We start from the raw sequence: 20,776 nt of genomic DNA, 5'->3' as shown, positions 1-20,776 counted from the left end.
CAATGAAAGTTTTAACATATTCAGATGACAATAATTTAATCAATCCAAATATTTCTTACAAATAAATCAATGCATTAATATAATCCTAATGCAACCCATCTGTTATTATTTAATATAATTCAATACTTTCAAGCTTGGACAGCTCAAAGACAAAGGCACAGGAAAGTTGTATGTCTTCCATCAGTTTTTCTTGTGTGTACTTTATTAGTATTATTGTTATGTTAGTATTATTGTGGCGGCATGGTGGCGCAGTGGTAGCGCTGCTGCCTCGCAGTTAGGAGACCTGGGTTTGCTTCCCGGGTCCTCCCTGCGTGGAGTTTGCATGTTCTCCCCGTGTCTGTGTGGGTTTCCTCCGGGTGCTCCGGTTTCCTCCCACAGTCCAAAGACATGCAGGTTAGGTGGATTGGCAATTCTAAATTGGCCCTGGTTTGTGTGTGTCCTGTGGTGGGTTGGCACCCTGCCCAGGATTGGTTCCTGCCTTGTGCCCTGTGTTGGCTGGGATTGGCTCCAGCAGACCCCTGTGTTCGGATTCAGCGGGTTAGAAAATGGATGGATGGATAGTATTATTGTTATGAAGAGTGATAATTTCCCTGTATTATTTACACATGATAAAAACACTTAAAACACCAAAGTGGCTTCACATTAATTTTACTGACTTCTTATCCACAGCTTTTTTGCAGGGGAAACAACTAGACACCCCAAATACTAGGAGGAGCTACTGTACATGTTTGCTAGGTGCTACCCTTTTCAGCTATTATTCACAAATTATCTTTCTCTGTTTTGAAATTCAAAAGTCAGATAGCTCAGAATTAGCCATCAGATTAGTAGTTTCTCTTATATATGTGTAAGGAAACTAGACTGATCAGAAGAAACTCATGTTAGTATGGAAAAAGGATGCAAATGGTGCACAAAAGTGATATGATTAGCGTGCTCACAAAACTCAAAAGGGAGGCCTCAATGTGAAAAGTTGAACATGTACTCCTACACAGGCCTGAAAGCACTAAGTAGGCTTCACCAACACAAGTTATGTTGTAAAAAGAAGTATTTTGATCATTTTTGCTCTGTGGGGCAAATTTCTGTTAGACACTCTTTCTTTCTTTCAATTACGTTTTTGTGCCTTGTTTACATTTTGTAATTTTGTTTTCTGCCACTTATTGGTTATTGTAGCGGCAAGTACGTTTTCTTCCTTTCTCTAGGGACATATTGCAGTAAGCAGATCACAACCTGAAAGCTAATTTATGCCAGGTTGAAAGGTTTCTTGATGCAGTGGTTCAATCTCCTAGGTCACAGATATATTCTCATGTGTCATCTGTTCTTGAATATTTTGACTTTCATGTTCACCTTTCCCCATATTTTGACTTTTTTTGCTATATTCTGACTATGTAATTTCTCCTGATCAGCTTCATTAAAATCTCTCTGCTTACTAAAAAGCAGAATAAGTTAAGCCTGACTTCCAAAACTCAAGGAGCAGGCTAGACTCTTGGAAAAAAAAGGCCAAGGCTTATAGAGTCTTAAAAGGGAAAGGGCCCTTGGAAGAACAGAAAAAAAAAACGTTAAAATATAACCACAGATCTGACGCTCAAAGGAAACCACAAAATGAAAATGAAGGGGGAATTAGTAACATTCAAAACCGTAGAGAAATATACAGAGATTCAGAGAAAATGTGTCATAAAAGTCAATAAAAAAATTATAAAGTTAGAAGAAACATAAAATATTGTCCCGTCAATGGAGCATGTCCTCTACTCCAAACTCAATAGAGATGTAGGAGATATTAACTTATATTTCATACTTATTTAATGTATTTTTCCATACTTCTCTGCCTATCTTCAGAGAGTGTGTTTTGAAAGATTCAGCTACAAACCATGCTGATCACAGGCATCTTTACTAACATTCACATATTTTGGTGTATGTTATTTACACTAGTTTATATCTTTCTCTGATATTTACAGTTTATTGCTGAGCATTACATACTGGAGTTACTCGGTAATGCACAGAATTGTGCCTATTCATTTTTTTCCATTTATGGATGTAAATTCTCTGTCAAATGCTATTGCACTGCTGGAGTAGGATACCACCAAATATTTAATCAGAAAGGAAATCAGGAGATAAATTGAGTAGAAGAGGCATCCTGGATGAGATGGGGAAGAAACCATTACCCAGATGGGAGGGTAGTGCAATGACACATACTGTCCAGTGGAACAAACAAATAACTTTGTACCCGGCCGATGTGAGTTAATGGAGGGACCAGTTGATGCCGAGAGTCGGAAGTGGTTCCATCCCCCATATGCCAGGTGGCAGTTGTCCTCATATGAGAACCCAGTTGGGACACTCGCAGGGCTGCTTGGTAGATGGAATCCAGAATTGCAGTCCAGTCTGGGTCCCTGGGGATCAACAGGGGGTGTTGTCAGGGGAAGACCTTGCTACTTTATTATGGCCCGAAGTGCTTCATGGAAGACATGACGTGGCACCAGAAACTTTCCAGGGTCCAGCATAAAAGGGAGCCTGCTGCCTCTTGTAGGGGAGTCAGAGTGGGGAGGCAGTGGACAACACTTAACTGGAGGAGAGAATGTAAAAGAATTGTGAGAATTGTTTGATTAATTGTATACTTGTGGTTTATTACTGGAGATAGGATTGGGAGGAGGTGCCTGGACAGAATAAAATTCCTTTATTTTAACCTAATAATTTGTGGTGCTTGACTGTGTCTCACCTGATTCTGCTCCTCCAAAGTTGGCTCCACCTGGTACTTTCCAATCTACGGTATATTACTGAACTGAATTCTAGCATTATTGTTGTGATTATTGTGGAGATTTACTTATCTATGTTATGGCAAACTTTTAGCTTGTGGATAAAAGGAAACACTGAACACCAACTGGACATCTTTGTCATTCTGTTCTCCAGTTTTCATAACTTTCATTTTTTGGAACATATCTCATTTTCAAAGGTAGGTAACATTGGAGCTTGGTTTGTGCAAGGCAGTAAAACTAAAATCCATCACTGATTAGCATATTGGCAGTGTAAAGAAGCATATTTATATATTTTCAAAGCCTGATGTGAAGTATTCTTGCACAACGCACTGTTACTTTGACCAAATTCAGATTGCCAATATAATAATGTCAGCGCAACATTTATAATTCAACAGAATTTTCCTCTCTTGTTTGATCTTCAAACATAATGTCACGTTTCAGAGTATACATGTAAGTTCCCTAGATGTTCCCTCACAATTACTGAGTCCTACAAAGCCTCCTTAAAGGCTGCCAAAGAAGATGATTATCTGAGTTAGAAGTACCGTATATACTCGTGTTTCAGTTCTCCCACGTATAAGTCAGTGCTTGATTTTACCGTATAATTTTACAACGTCAGTTGTATAATGTGGAAAACTCATGCTATTGGTCCAAGAGATTATGATATGCTAACGCCCACCTGAGAGAGTAACCAAGGAGCACACTGCCTTTTTTTCTATGTATTGTGCCTACATGACCAAACAGTAACACCCAAACTATTCTGAAGTGATGTTTGCACTGTTTTGTGTTTTCTGTATCTCATACCCTCATACACCTTTATCGTAAGAGCATCCCTTATCTATGATGGAGCGTTTGATCAGAAGAAAATATGAAGCTGGTTTTAAATTAAAAGTCGTTGAAGTGGCGAAAGAAATTGGTAACTGCACTGCTGCAACAAAATTTGATATGTCTGGGAAACTAGTGTGAGATTGGAGGAAGCAAGAACATGTAAAAAAAAAATTTAAGTGTTGTTTTTTGAGCAGGCATAAAAGTCGGGGTCTGATTTTTATGATAGATTTTCGGGTTTCAAGATCCAACTTATATGCGAGTATATATGGTGATTTATTTGAATACGCATGTGGTATAGTAAAGCATTTTTGCGGTTGCTTCCTTCTTGTAACTTTTCACCTATTTAATAAACTAAATTGAAGTGGCTCTGTCTTCTCTCTAGGATCCTTCTGTGCCTCACGAGAGCAGCTCGCTCATTAGATTTCACCCTCTAAATTGGGCAATTGGCCATTTTAATTAGGGATGAATTGTCTTCTCCTGCTAATTGACGGCACATTATATTTGAAGAAACAAAAACACACTGGCATCCCATCTAGTACTGTTTCTTGTCTGTATCTTGTGCTGCAAGGTTCTGCAATGGCTCCTTGTGATCCTTAATGGAAAAATGAATGAATGGATGACTGAATGAGCAAATTTTGGAAGGTGTAGGAGGAGTGCAATTTATAACCCTGTTTTTATGTAGCACAAAAGCAATTTTCAGACACAAAAAGGGTTACTGTTTAGTAACATATGACAGTTGCTTGTCTATTCTAAATTATTAAAACAGCTGAAAAGTAAGCAACTGCCAACTAACTGTAAACCATTGATAACTTATTATAATAAAGGAGAGAAGACTGTGATGTCCTATCACAACTGCAACAGAACTGATGAATGACAGCCAAGATTAGTATATACACATGTTCGCACTTTTATAAATTTATCCACACAGCCTTGAGTAGCAAAGAACATCTATTTTAACTAGGATCAAATAGTTTATTTCCTAATTAAACACCTACACATTTATATAATTAGAAAGGCCAGCCGGTTCCTTTGATGTCTATGGTAGGAATTCAACAAGTGAATAGCATGAGTAGCTTACCTCAATTAGCTATAGCGATTTTAAGAAACCTCCGACTGAAGCCTCTTGGGTCACTGCCATAATCACTTATGTCCATTCCTAGAGGGAGTTAGCATATGCGCTCAAGAGCTTTTACTGACAGGACCTGCATGTCTTAGATTTTTCCTTTACCACAGTGGTTAATTGCTGTTACATATTGGAAATTCATGCTAATGAATGTTATTCAGCAGTGCTTTGTGGCTTGAATTCTCTTTCAGAATACAATCCTAATTCAGTTTATGAGAGTTCATGCATTCAATTTTTGATTTAGATTATTCCAGTACAGCAGCATGGGGAGCAGAAACTCATCAGAACAGTACTGATTGACAGGCAAGCAACATGCCTGTATGGGATATCAATGTCTCACATGCACTCACATTTAGATGGTCCGGGTTCGATACCTTTAAAATGAAAGTGGAACACAAGGAGGAGAGGGAGACCACACTGACAATAACTGGGCTGAAAAACTCAGATCTTTGGAGGTTCGAGGCAGAAGCTCTAAACAGTTTGCCACCATGTCACCCCCTTAAGCAAGAACAAAAATACATTTACTAAGGACTAACACTACTGAAGATGATTCTTATGAAGACCCAAATCCTGTGATGTATGACTTTTTTCATCATTGTGCTAATATTAATTCAGCGCATTTGAGGGGAAGTTTGGAGTATGAATTACTAGTCGAATAGATTATGTGCTGTGGTGGGCTGCGCCCTGCCCAGGGTTTGTTTCCTGCCTTGCGCCCTGTGTTGGCTGGGATTGGCTCCAGCAGACTCTCGTGACCCTGTAGTTAGGATATAGTGGGTTGGATAATGGATGGATGGATGGATGGATGGATGGATGGATTATGTGTCTGGCAGCTTTTATGCGTTTATGTTTTATAGTGTAACTACACTGCTGTTTAACTAAAGTCTTTTATAAGATTAACCCATTGTTATTTGGCAAGGCGTGATGGCACACTAGTTAGTGCTTCATGGTTACTTACTCATTTTATTTTATTTTATTTTTTTCCTCTGAGCTGTGGTTATGTGCACAAGTAGGCCTTTCATTGGACTGGCATCTCACCTTGTCTTGTTCCTGATGCTACTGAGATAGGCTTTGGTTCTGTGACTCTGAATTGGCATTTAGTGAGTTTGGTAAAGGATGGATGGATGGACATCTCCTACCCAAGGTGACTTATTACAGAGGGCAAATTTTTAATTTGTAATGTCGTCATTCAGAAAACAACAAGCATGATTGTACAGTATTGATTTCAGACTCCTAAAATAACTTTCTATTAACAATGATTATACTGTATATGTGTCTCTCTCAGGTTTTTCATCTGAAAAGATGGTCCCTTTCATACATCACTGTGGCTCGCTCCTAGTAGCATTGGCTTACTACTTAATGGGGGCAACGTCTTCACTAAATCTTGAAGATCCAAATGTATGCAGCCATTGGGAAAGGTGAGTGAAGTTTGAAATGCTTAAGCAGGGTTATGATTACATTTTTCTTAGGTACAGTATGTTCCTCCTTAGTTTTAAAATGAATCCTTTTTGATGCTTTCTCATTTTATTATGATTTAAATCATGTGTATTTTATGTTTTTCTTTTATTCCATGTCTTCATTATTCCTTCAGGGCATATTGTGTTATAAAACTTTCAACATATTTAAGATATTAATATTTCATTTAAAATTTTTGCTAATATTTTACTTTTGTACATTCTTTTTCTAAACTACCAAACTAATTTCCTGAAGGGCTGCAGATTTTCATTCCAGCCACTTTCTTATTAGTAGCCGTTACTTCTACTGAAGGAATGTACTTTGCACTGTCAAATCATTTAATTAACAAAAATGTCATGTATAATTAACAGCAGTAATTAGGTTCTAATTATATTTCAAGCCCTCTAGGAACTGAGACTCAGACTCCTGTGTTAATGTGTAAGTTATATAAAACAAGGCCAAACCACAAAACAGGTGGCATGGTAGAGCAGTGCTAGTGCTGCTGCCAGGCTCTAAGGAGACCAGGGCTCACATCCCAGGTCCTCCCTGTGTGGAGTCTGCATGTTCTCCCAGTGTCTGGGTGGGTTTCCTCCCACTGCATGTTAGGTGAAATGTTGATGCTAGATTGGCCCTAGTGTGTGTTAGATGTTTGTGTGTTCACCCTTGTGAAGGGCTGACACTCTGCCAGCCTTGTGCCCTATACTGGCTGGGATAGGCTTTAGCACCCCTGTAATCCTAGTCTGGATTAATTGGGTTAGAAAATGACATGACTTGACACACCAGAAAACTCCCTCTATTCATGTACTGAAGCCATCTGTCCAGCCCTGTATATTCAAACCAGTTTCCTCCATTTTTAGGAAGGAATTTGGTCACAAAGACTATCAGAGCACCATCAGACCAACTGAAAACTTAGAATGATTAGTCGGTGTAACCTGCACATCAATGCAAGCTGGGTAGAAACTCTGTAATATGGTGATAGCCACTACGAAAATCAGGAAAATGCACAGATCATACCCTATACATTGAATGAAATCATCTTACCATCAGTGTTTTTCACCCTATGGAAGGCAAAAGAAATGGAAAATGAAGAATTCAAACGGGTTTTGAATTATGATGCTTCTGTCCTCTTTATGACATCAGATTTCTTCCCTTGAATGTATAGATCTGGATGATTTTGCCATCACATTAAATCATGTACCTTATTTATTTTTTTATCAATTTAAACCTACGTCTCACAGTAAAGCATTCTGAAGAAGCCTCAGCTTATTAATGCAGGCCATCTACACACCATGTTCAGATGGGTGATCACTTCCCAAGACGTTCTCATATACCTTAATGCATTCTTGCAATGTAAAGATTTCAACAAAAGTGGGATTCTTTATGTTACTCATAACGTGTCTTATTTATTTCTTTCAGCTACTCTGTTACTGTCCAAGAATCCTATGCACATCCCTTTGATCAGATTTACTACACAAGCTGCACTGACATTCTTAACTGGTTCAAATGTACAAGGCACAGGTGAGGAAACTGCTTTAAATGTCTTTCCTTAATACAAGAATCCTGTCAGGTGATGCTAATGCGATTCTGTCAGGCATGAAGACACCGTGAAAACTTTTACAGAAATTTCATCACTGTTGATCACTGCTCTAGAAATATTTAGGTATGAGTCTATGTATTTCCCATTTACTCAAAGAAACATAAAATTATGTTTAAAGAAAAAAAAAATAAGATCCAACAAAATAATCTGATTGTCTAGTTCAATGGGTTCATTTGTAATCAGTTTGGGCTCCACTTGGGCTCTGCTCTTCCCATAGAGCACAAAATAGCCTCTCGTACAGCCACGGTAAATGAATGCTCTTTTAGCTCGAACAGAGGTATTTGAAATTTTGACAGTGAATGTTGACATTCTGCAGTGGGATGTCAGAGCAGGAACAAATGGCAGTGGGGACAACAAATTGAATAGAATTCTCCAAAAGAGGGGTTCTCAAACTCGGTCCTGGGGGACCACTGTGGCTGCAGGTTTTTGTTCCAACTAGCCTCTGTTTTTAATTGGACTCCTGGGCTAATTAAGTGAATTGTTGTTTCCCAGATTCCCTGTTTTGGGAACAATATACAAATTAGAAAACTAAGTTTGGTTAAAAAAAAAAAAAGTATTAAAATTTAATTAGCAATTATATGTATTTTTTTTTCTTTTTAACAGTATTTTCATCTTGATTGTCATTCTACTTTTCTAGGTGTTCTAATTGTTTAATTAATCCGTTATTTACTACTTTGTGAGGCTGACGCTAAAGTACTTTGCAGCCTTTCACGATTGAGTGTTGTTTGCTTGGGTTTCTGCTCTGCTTGTTTTTAATTGTCATTATTAAGATTCAATGAAGGGAGCAAACTGTATAGAGAAAGGGCGAAATATAATAAAAAGAGAGTTAGGCATTTAAATCTATAGTAAAAACAGAAATATTTCTTATAAATGTAAAAATCATGCTGCTGTGCTTTTCTGAATGTAGAATAAAAGATAATACCAGCTAATTAAATGAACAAAAACCTGCAGCCACAGGGGTCCCCCAGGACCGAGTTTGAGAACCCCTGCCCCAAACCATTAGAAGGAAGCAAGTGGATCCATGAAAGTATGTGTTGACCCTTACAATATATTTATGAGGACTGACTATGTGCTGGTTTTCCTGATGTTTTTAGTGGGAGTTGGGGCTCAGAACTACAGCAGTTACAGAGGGTGTTCTTGACCCCAGATGTGACTGGGGAGATTTAAACTGAATGCATTCATTTGCAGTAGTTTAAAGGCTCAGTCTGACAGTAACTCTGCTTAAATTGGTGTAGGTAGATAGGAGGCTAGAGGGTTATAAATAAAAGCTATGGAAAGCATAGAATGTGGTGCTATGCAGATGGACCTGCAGACCCTATTATATGACATAGACATAGGTTAATAATAATTTTGGAATGATAGATAGATAGATAGATAGATAGATAGATAGATAGATAGATAGATAGATAGATAGGTTGCTGTTTTCATCTTTGTTCTTATTAAGATAATCTCATTACTGTCTTTCCACTTAAATACGGTTACCTGTCTCTTTTATATTTCATGTGGTGACCACTTTCTAAACCTTTGCCACACATCCCAAAACTAGAGGTCAACGTGGACTTTCTCTTTCCAGTTGTCTAGAGCAGTGGTTCTCAACATTGAGTTTGGGGACCCTCTGTGGCTGTAGTTTTTTGTTCCATCCCATTTCTCTGGATTGAGCTATCTAGCTTAGCTAAGCAAGCCATTATTTCCCCTTTTCTCTGTTTTTTACAACCACCTTACATACTGGTTATGTTATATTTTTATTGAGTAGATCAGTAAGTGATATGTGAATTGATATGTGTTAGATGGGGAAGAATTAATTCTTTTTCTTCTATATATTTATTCTGTATTTTTAAATTTTCCTTTTTTGACAATTATTTACTAATAAACACATATATGGATTAAACAGAAGTAACAACTCCTTTCAGAGTCATTTTCTTCTGGTGTCGGCTGTGCTCAACATTAATTGTCTGCATTCAAATAAGATTAAGAATGCAAACTTCACAGAAAAAGTGAGTTTAAAAAGTTATCCTTTAAAGATATGGAAAATTATAAATATGTCTCAATTTCCTATAAGCATAAATGTGACACTAATGCACTTTTATAAATGCAAAATAAAAGGAAAACATGGATCAGCTAATCAAACAATGAGATCAATTATAGGCAACAATGACTGACTGATTGAGCAAAAATAAGACTCCTCTCTTTTGTTTTCAGAGTGAGCTATAGGACAGCCTACAGACGTGGCGAGAAAACAATGTACAGGCGGAAATCTCAGTGCTGCCCTGGGTTTTATGAAAGCAGGGAGATGTGCATTCGTAAGTATCTCCTATACATGACATATTCTATGTTCTTATGTTAAAGAAATAACAACAGATAAATAAAGATTTCATTTTGCAGTGATGAAGTGGTAAATGTAAGGAACCTGAGAATAAAGCTATCTTGATTTGGCATTAAATTAACTGTATGTGCTCACATACAATTTATGTAGTTATGTAGTATTTATGAAGTGCAGAAACAGTACCCAATTTAAAATTATCTGAGGAAAATTGTAAAATTTTAATAGTAAAATTATAAAAGGACAATTAAACTTCATTGTTATTTAATGTGAGGGATCATTACTTTAAACTGATTGGAAAAAAATCATATATTAGGAATATGAAAATACATCATTAGGCCAATGTTTCCTGTGGTATATGCATGAGCACAATTTCAATGCCTGCTTGTAATCACACAGACTTAACTAGTCTAACATACTCATACAGCATACATTTAATGTGTGTGTGTGTATATATACAGTATACTGTATATATAGTTAGAGTGCCATCGACTAAGCGGAAGTGCAATGTAACTAACTAAGTACTTTTCTGTATAAAATATTTGTTATTTTTTATATCAAGGCTAATATTATTAGTTTGTTGGAGCTCCTTATTCTTGAACATGCTACATACATTTGAACATTAGTAAAACATTTGTGCTGTAGATCAGTTCCTGCTTTTCCTACTGACTGACTTTGGCTATTGTTGATGGCCTTTAGAAAACCCATTTTTTGCAGGAAATTGTATTATGCTGAATTGAAACAGTAATTAGTACAAACAATGGGAATTTTGAGTATAAGTATGTTTTTCTGAGGTGGACCATTTTACTGAGCTGCCCAAATATTACCAGAACCTGCTGTCACTCCTGGTTTGTGTAGAACCATGGCTTGAAATGGGCAAGTAAGCATACCAGCCCTTTGGTATTCCTGCTTTGCGAATATTAGCATGGTGGCACACTGTGGTTTGACCTCCAAGCAAACACGCTAGTTTTCCATAATATTGCATGTATCTCACAACCAAGGGCCCATCGACTCTCAATCCCACCACATATGCATTTTTCAATGCATAGGTATATAAGTATTTCTCTATAGTGTTGTACCTCAAATTTCATAAAAGTGTTTTTTGCCGTGTTTGCTGGTGACCTTGTTAGCATAATATTTTCCAATAAATTGGCTTTTTGGCTGACTTAGGCAAACATTTTTATCCAAGGGCCTCATAATGCTTTGTGAGTCCAATTTGATGTCACAGAGCTACAGCAGCCATGCAAAGAACTTTCATGCATGCCAACTGTAAAATCTTTGCCATTTCAGGTACTGAGATGTGATGAAACCATCCCATCCCCTAGCCACTAAACAGTGCTACACATTATTTTTCCGCCTCTAAAGCCAATCTCATTTCTTCCACTTGTGGTCGTTTCAACCCCCAAGGCTCAATTTCGATTATATCTGGGTCATCAGTGAACTTAAAAAACTAAAAACGTGTCATGAAGCCCCAACAGTTCAGAAAACACTGAAAGCTTGCAGTGTTACTACTACTGCCAACAGACATATAGCACTGATTCCTGTGCATCAGCACCACATGGATAATTATACATCAAACAACCCAATCAAAACAAGCCTTAAAGGAGCTTTCACCCTCCTCCAACTCCCTTCATCAAGTAACACAGGACACACTATGAAATAATAAAAACAAAACATTTATTCCTTATTTACAAGGCATTTCTTTATTATTGATAGAAGAAGAACGTGCAAAGCATCTGCAAGGATAAGTGGGAAACAGAAAAGATGTACCTTCCTCATGTTAATGGGTGTTTTCCTGTGGGTCCTCTGGTTTTCTTCCCAATTTCCCAAAGATGTTCACAGTAGGTTAATTGGTTAATTGGCCCCATATAAGTATATGTCAACTGAGATGATCTGATATTACATTTCAGTTTCTCAATGTCTTGTGCCCTGTAGTGCCTGGGTAGGATAATAACTTTGAAATGAATTAAGTGGATTTAAATGTGTTGTGCTTTGTTGTAATGAACATAAGAAGTTAGTTTTTAGCTGATAGTGATCAGCTGCATGTATAGATGAGACTATAAGATTACTCAAACTGCTCCTGTTCTGTTAGAAGGTCTTTAAATTATTATTGTTAGAATATAGAAACATAACAAAGTTGACAAATGGCAGGAAACAGTCTAGTCAATCAAGCTTGTTTGGTTAGCGATTGGTTAAGTTTTTCCAATATCTTATCCAGATACTTTTAAAAGACTGTCAAGTTTTCTGCTCTTCCACAAACTTTCAACACAATTGAAGAGCCCATGCACACTTCTACTGTGGGTACAGTATTGTGTTTTTGCTTCCACACTCCCAATAACAGGCTCTATATTGGACTGGCATTGTGTCCAGAACAAATTTCTGCTCTGTTCTGGATAATGCTGAAGCAGATTTCTGTCCACTATGACCTGGAACTGGATTAATCAGGTTTCAGAATTGTATGCACTCTAGGCCTATAAATGTCCCTAACAAGTCAGACTTTAATTAAAAATGAATGATGAATAGGTATGTGATATGTAAAAGCTGAAGGAAAATTCCATTTCTATGTATATTTATGAATATAACTGAATTTAGAAAATTTGGAAGAGTTTCTTACTTTTTAGAAGTTAGGGAACTGCCCCCGAGTGGACAGCCAAAACCAACGGATATTGCACACAGTCTATAGTGAAGGAAAAATAAATTAAATAGCCTAGGTATAGGCAAAAAAAGCAGAAAGAATCCCACTAGAAAGGCACAACTGTAGCCAGCCAGGCCAGAAAACAAACAGTGTGGAGGAGGAAAATAAATGAATAGAAGCTATAGCACTACTCAGAAAGCAAACTGATAGGTCTGTTCAGGCTGTTTGTGTGATGTATAAGGGAGGCAAAGCAATCTGAGAGTCAGAAGACCTATAATGACTGAAGTCTAAGGAAGGAAAAAACTACAAGGCAGCTAAGTGTGATGAGGAGAGTGTTGGAATTGGAAATGGTGCCAATATACACCTCAGCAGTCTAGACGTGACAAAGGTGAAAGAAGGTGTGGAAGATGAAGTAAAAGAATTACTACTTCAACATTGAAAGCAGGAGATGACTAGTGAAAGACAAGTGAAGTACAAGTCAAATGCAGGACAAGCAAAAATTTGAGCCTCCTAGAGCTTATAAAAGATGTGGTGTTCAGCTGCTTAAGATTTGGAATTGTACTTTCTTTTGAAATGTTTCCTTTAAATAACACAGAGGTGGCCATCTGCCTCCTAAATTATTCTGAGCAGTTTGTGATCTGTATTATGAATTACAGCAAGTATTGTGGTGGTACAGTGGTTAGCACTGTTGCCTCACAGCTCCAGGACATTGGGTTCAAATTTCTAGCTATGTGGAATTTACATGGTCTCCCTATTATGGTGTGTTTATTTGGATAATTTTGTAAAATTGAAGTGGCAGATATGGTTCAGTGTTAGTTTAGGAGCTGACTAAGAAATTTGACAGGGATGTTGTAATGTTCTGATACACTGGAGGTGAAATTATCTATTAAGCAAAACCAAAAATAAACCAGAATCAAATATATAAATTAATCAAAAGTTAAAAATAGAATTGTTCTTAATTAAATTTTTTTTATTGTTTGAGCAGTTATATTGCTTTAAGTGCTCTTAAAATTTACACACATGCTACAGTGCATTGCCAGCATGATTTTAGAGGTCATGTGGTACATAGCAACTAGAAAAACAAATGACGGTGCCCATGAAAATAGCCACACAAACTGGCAGCACCCATAGAAAAACATACTCACAAAATGGCAACTTGATGTCCTCCAGAACAATGTTGAAAAATATAAAAGATGTCAATACAAATATATATAATATTAAATTACAAAAAAAAAAGAAACAGACCATTATCTAATATTGATACCAGACTGTATTGCATATGAAAAATGAAAGATAGGGGATAAACTGAGAAACCAAAAAACTCACAAAGAACTGTTGTAAAACACAAAATCAGAAACCAAAATTTGTAATATGAAATTCAAAGCCTTGAGGGTGTTCTACAAAAAAATCACCAAATAAACAAACACGGTAAAGTTTACAGGTTCTATCTGTAATCTCGAATAACCATGAAGTGCCTGGCACCAAAACTGTGTTGATGACATCACATTCCATGCACTCCCGGTCATCCCAGGTAGATTTACGATAGAAACATGTACACAAAATAGTTTTTCAGACCCGTTTGTATGTCTGTCCGCTTTTCACTAGAGAGCTACTCAATGGATTTAGATCTTTTTTTTTTCTATAATTTGCGTGAACATTCCAGTTGATTTTGCGAGTTCTCTCATTGCGCTAAGAATCATAGTTTGCTTGCAGGAGTGATATATTTGCGTTAATCTGAGACAGAGGCTGCAGGCCAAGGGGAGGGGGAAGAGTGACATCAGGAGTAGAGAGCTGGGTGGGGCCCTCCTCACTGTCCTCTTTCACTAATATGTGGGCGAAGCCGTGGGGGATGGCTAGTTGATATATATAATTTTATATACCGTATGTATTTGGATCACCTTAAAGCTTCTGTTTCTTGAAGTAGATACTGCAATGAAGAATAAGTTTATATTGTATCATTAAGAAATCACTTCTCCAAACATTAATGACCTATTTATCCTGCTCCGTTGCATTAAGCTGTGAAAACGTCTCAGTAGCTAAATACAAATACTGTACATCTCTCTAGTCAGTATAAAGCATTTTTTCTGCAGTTACAAACTTCTAAACAATTAAGCGAGCTCAAGCCAACTTATCAATGAATTGAAACTCCCTCCCAGGATTTCCCAGGCTTCACTGTCCCTCTTTAAAAATAAACCTGAATGTCTATGAATGACTCTTTTTTTTCTGCTGTTCTTCACCTGTGAATTAAATTAGTTGATGGATAGTTTAAAAATGATTAGCCTGCGATGTATTAATGACAGTAGTAAGAAATTAAAGTGTAAGGGCATTTTAAATACTTCACTTTGATGACCCCATAAGTCAGTGTAGGAGATATAACTCGCAAATTCCTTGCATTGCTTATCCTTGTTAAAAGATTCACAGCGAACCAGCCGGCTAATAGTACTGAAGGACTCAAATGTGTACTGCTCTGCTGTTGAGACTTATTTTTAGTCATTTGGCATTTATCCTTCAGCCTGATTACTAACTGTGGCATGTCTCATAAAGAGTAGCTTTCTCAAAAGTTACATTTTAAAAAGAAAAAAGTAAATGCTTCAGTGTGGCCAGACACTACTGCTATGCATTTTGCTTACAAAGATTGAAACGTTATTTATTTATGGACATTTCCCACATATACCATAAAATATTGAAATTGAGGTCAAAATGTTGATTTGAACCTGACCTATATTATTAGGGTGGCTACCTTGCACCCTGCCATAACTGACCCTGAATTAGGATGAACGAGTTTGGAAATTGTTCTGGTGGATGTCATTTAAAAATGGTATGGAGACACCTGCTTAAGAAGAGCAGTCCACCCAGATAATAATTCTTCTTTGCATTTATATAGCGCTTTTCTCAGTACTCAAAGTGCTCAGCAATTGCAGGTTAAGGGCTTTGCTCAAGGGCCCAACAGAGCCCCTCTTGGCATTTACGGGATTCAAACCAGCAACCTTTCGATTGCCAGTGCAGATCCCTAACCTCAGAGCCACCACTCCGCTGCGATAACAGATAACAGCAATGTTAGCTGTGGGGTCTTATCAAGTTCTTCTTGTTTGACCCTGACTGTTACATCAGTTGTGTGACTACTTAATCAGAATTTAGAGTGGAAGAGATGGTCTTTGACACAGCTTAGGGAAGCTATATGATGGTGGGTAAGATTTTGGTTATATATTGCTTTACATTAATAAAGATAGTTATAAGATGGAAATAAAAGGAGGTAGATAATCTTTTCCAAAATAGAAAAGGTACATCTCTCTATCCAAAATCTTAGAGGCCCAGAGAGAAGGTACAGAAGTCATCATTGGACAGGACACCAGTCCATTATTGATTGCATTTTTTGCGCACTCTCATGTAGGTCACAGTCACCAATTATCCTTACACATTTGTCTTAATGATGGGGGAGGAAAACCGCAGTACCTGGAGAAAAAAAAAGAACATGCCAAATCCAAACTCAAATGCAGTCTCCCAAATCTGTGAAGTACACGCCGGACTAATATCAGTACCATTGACCAACAAAACAATCACTGACTCACTTAACTTTCTTGTTCGTCAAATGGCAAAAGTATGCATGTAAACAATTATATTATATCCTGGTCTTGTAAGCTGACTTACTGTAGGTGAATGTGTCTGCCAAATATCCAATAATAATAGGAAGGAGTATTGAAACTGAACTGTTACCGCCATGTCATGTGACTAACAATGGGCACACCAACTGTAAACAGTATTGTAGCAACCATACAAAAACAGAACACAGAAAGATGCTGTTAAAATAATGATAAAAATAAACAATAATTCCAAAAATGAAGTTAATAAATATAAAAATAAAAAAAAAAAGAATCACAGCACAGTGTACTAAAACCAGGAATCACAACAGTAAACTTTTAGAAATATTTTACCAAAGGTAATGAATAACAAAGATTAATTAAACCAGTATTTGTCAGAAACATGAATGATGAAGGCGATTCTAAATTGTCTCTAGTGCATACTTGGTGTGTGTGTGCCTTGTGGTGGGCTGGCGCCCTGCCCAGGGTTTGTTTCCTGCCATGCGCCCTGTGTTGGCTGGGATTGGCTCCAGCAGACCCCCGTGACCCTGTAGTTAGGATATAACGGGTTGGATAATGGATGGATGGACGGATGAATGATGAAGGTTAATAGATGTAAGGATTTATAGTTATTAGTGTGACAGAAGTAAGCTGTTTCATTATGGTGATACTGTTCCTAAACATACATTACTTCAAACATGGGATGGGTCTCCTTGACATAAAGTATGTCAAAAACAAGGACAGGAGACTTAGCAGAGCTTCAGTGAGAGAGAGGAGCATACAACACTAACTTATGTTTTGTCTAGTGTGACCTTTTCGCTTTAAAGTTTTTATTTATCTCTTCTGTCAGTTTGTGCATCAGTCTTACCTGCAGAACACACCATATGTTCTCCTTCTTCTGCCATCAAATCCAATTCCAAACAATAACACTAACAGCTCTTAGGAGAGGCTTAATTGATTTTTTTAAATTAATAGGACGCCTCTCATATTGTTTCAGCTTTGATTTTTGGGTTCATCCAGTCGTGTAGGATTAAGGTCATGCATGACTGAGTCAAAACAAATCCTTTAGGAGCTTAGAAAAATGCAAATCAAGAAACAAAACAAAAGATCAATAATTCCCAACTACGAGATTTTTTTTCCTCTACTAATGGCTCTTACTAGTGCATTCTACATGTTAAGGTCAAGAAGAGCATCTGACTAATGCAGACTCTTTAAAAGGGTAAGTTTGGTATTTTTCAGGGAAAAGTTACCAACTTTGTACCTTAATGTATACTGTATATACAGTATAAGATGTGCCATTTTAATTTCAAGAATGAACGTGTAGAAAAAATGTGTGCGTATCTGTACACTAGCGGCTACTGTCATCTTCAAAGTACACTTCTACAGTTGTGCATTTTGTAAGATGAAGTTGCCATTGATGGGAACATATTTGGAACTCTGTTTCTGGAATACCCTTGAAATCCTTTGCTACGTTACCCCAGATGTTAGAGATGTCTGAAATTCACTGTCCTTTCATTGCAGTCAGTAAAGTGTGAAATAAAACAAAACAATTAAGACTCAAAGAGCAAATTACAAAATCATTATGAAACAGATGTACACAACATTAAACACAATTAAACAAAGAAGCTAATTAATACAAATAATTACATTTACAAAGGGAACAACACAATTAAAAACAAATAAATAAAATTAAAGCCAGGGAGAAAGCCGTTGTCAAACCTTGACATCAGGTTAAATGACTTACCTGCTTGCCCATCTCCATGTGCCACACTAATGCATTTCTTACTCTCACTGATGTGTTCATTTGGAAGAATGAATCAAAATAGATGTTTAAATAAATAATATGATAGATAAATTATGTTGATTCTATTGGGGAAATAATGAAAGAATTGTCCAAAGGCAGGCAGGGGGCAATCCATGGAACACTAGAAAAACAAAGCTAAAATGTTAATCAGAGCTGAAGCCAGAATCCTTAAAAAGAATTAAAAAAATGAGGACATGTTGATATCATAAAAATAACAATACAATTTAACAGCAAAATGAATAATATCATTCCAAAAATAAATAAAATGATAAAGGGCAGTAATTAACAAGGTCTTAACACTCGATTTTTGCCTCATTCACATTTCTGACCTCACTTCTTCTACCAGTGAGCCCTTTCCCCAACAGATCCTCTGAATTTAGGCTTTAAGGACTGTGAGACATCTTGTAATTGTGCCCCAGGGTTAGCTCTGCCCAGGCTCTGGAATTTTTTTGACGTTGACAGAAGCACTACTTTTGCCACTACACTACCTGACCTTTTAGCTGCCTCAAATGGCCATGTCTTCATCCAGGTAGCCCACCCCCTGCCTTTTCTCTCGAAAGAGTTATACTTTTGAAGCCTAGCACCATTAGCAGTAATCTAATGGAGGTTTCTTATCATCTTTTGTACTCCTTATGGCCTCATTACTCTTTCTGTCTTTTAACAGAGGGTTAGGCATCGCATGCAAATGTACTTCAGGGCTTGGTAGAATACTGCACACTTCCACCAATGGCGGCATCTCCCTCTATCTCGCTTTGAGGTATTCCTGTCTGTTACTCTTCCAGAGCATTTGTTACATTAACCATGCATGACAGACTTTTTCCTACTGCACTGGCACAAAGTCATGCATAATGACTGCTTGTATGAGCTTCTCTGTTTTCGGCCTTTGCTGGGCCCTGCCTTAGACCTCTGCCACATTTTCCCGCGTAAACAACTTGTCTATCAGGCCACCTATCATAAAATGTTTAAAGTTTTGAGAAATATTGTCTTCATTAGGTTCACTTAAAACATTTTAGGAGCTGATGGTGTTGAAGACACAAATTAAGTACAAATCAATTGTTATTTGCTGATTTATTTAATTATTTTTACGCACTGCAAAATTCCAATTTTTCTGGACTAAGTCTAAATGATGTCTCTAGAGGATCTGTGATGTCATTTTTCCTGTAATTGATGGCTGTTTTCCACATGAGAAGTTACAAAGAAATATTTTTAATGCTCTACCATGGAGACATTCAGCTGTGCAACATAATCCTACATTTCAACTTGGTCCTAGAACACACCCAGCTGTTGACACAAGTTACTTTCTTAAGAACAGCCTTTCTTTGCAGTTACTTTCTTCGAGTGCCTACGCAACTGAAGCTGCCCGAAATTCACAAAATATTCTTTTTCTGAGAGAAGTCTTGTGGTGGAAACTTACTACTGGGGTATTGTTACTGTGTATTGCTCATTATAAAATCTCTAGTAAGAGTTGCTTATGTAACTCTGTTATTATTTAAAATAAGTTAATCCATTAGAGTCCCCTGGAGAAAAAGCTAGCACCTGCTATGATTTACATACCAGGATATTTTTTCTGCCTTAACATTTCTTACTAAGTACTGTTAAGCCATGTTGAAAAGTTAGAAAGAATGGTTAAAACCGATTTAAAAACTCCTCACTTAAACAATGTTTATTTTATATATCCCTCTCATTATAAGGCTTTATTAGAAATTAAACAAGAAAATTGTAGAAAGCAAAGTAAAACAGGATGACATATCAGCTTACAAAAGAAGACAAAATAAAAAGTAAATGAAGAAAAGTTGAATCTCCAGTTAGACCGTGCAAATGTCCCACCATCAAATTAAAACATAATAGTGACCTTAAAATTCACCTACATAAATAAGGGAGGTGAGGTGGCACAGTGCTTAGAGCTCTCAGAGATTTGTGCAAAAGGCCTTTCAGGTAACAAGATATTTAATATGAGGAGGTCTCATGAGATTAATGGGAGGCTGTCAGATAGTACAGGATGCACCATTGTGTCTAGAGCAGGGGCTCTCCAACTCCAGTCCTGGAGAGCTACTGTGGCTGCAGGTTTTCATTCGAACCCTTTTCTTAATTAGTGACCAGTTTTTGCTGCTAATTAACTCTTTGCCTTAATTTTAATTGATGCAAATTGATGGCTGTATTTATTAATATGGCCCCTCCATTCATGATCATACCCACTTACTATAATGACTATTCTGTCAGTGCCCATCTTAGTGGAATGGGCCTACAGGCAGAGTCGCTCAAATTCAGGTTCAAATTTATTGTCATGTGTACATAGTACAATGAAACTCTTACTTGTGCGTCTCCTCAGAAAAATGACAGTAATGCAGTACTAACACAGACAATTGTACACTCACAAAGTGCTACAAATTGGACCAGGTTGCTAGTTTTTTTATTGAAAATTAATTTTACCTGTTGTCTAGTTGTGTTTTTTAGAGCCTTTAAACATCAGAGTATGTTAGTATACATTAAATACAGCATATATACAATTATATACTACTAACTATAATAGCTCAGTGAAATTAGTAAAACGGGCACAATAGTGCAATGGTAAGTCTGCCTGTTTTGATCACTTTGTGCATTTGGAACCTCTGTTCACTGTATATACTTGCCTTTATGTTTCTCTTTCTTTGTCCATGTTGTTGCCTCTGTTCATCTGACATTACTCTTACATCTGTCT

The 20,776-nt window shown here is 37.1% G+C and overlaps 1 protein-coding gene across 1 annotated transcript in view; it reads left to right on the top strand.

The window, feature by feature from the left end:
* Window positions 1-20,776, top strand: part of megf10 (multiple EGF-like-domains 10) — a 214,789-nt gene that overhangs the window by 59,155 nt on the left and 134,858 nt on the right. The window contains exons 2-4 of the mRNA XM_039759025.1: window positions 5,975-6,107; window positions 7,561-7,662; window positions 9,941-10,041. Of these exons, the coding sequence (XP_039614959.1) occupies window positions 5,992-6,107; window positions 7,561-7,662; window positions 9,941-10,041 (319 nt within the window). The 5' untranslated portion in view covers window positions 5,975-5,991. The remainder of the gene's footprint in view (window positions 1-5,974; window positions 6,108-7,560; window positions 7,663-9,940; window positions 10,042-20,776) is intronic.

The sequence above is a fragment of the Polypterus senegalus genome, chromosome 7, assembly GCF_016835505.1.
Source record: "Polypterus senegalus isolate Bchr_013 chromosome 7, ASM1683550v1, whole genome shotgun sequence".
Lineage (NCBI taxonomy): Eukaryota > Metazoa > Chordata > Cladistia > Polypteriformes > Polypteridae > Polypterus > Polypterus senegalus.
This window is presented reverse-complemented; position numbering and strand designations above follow the sequence as displayed.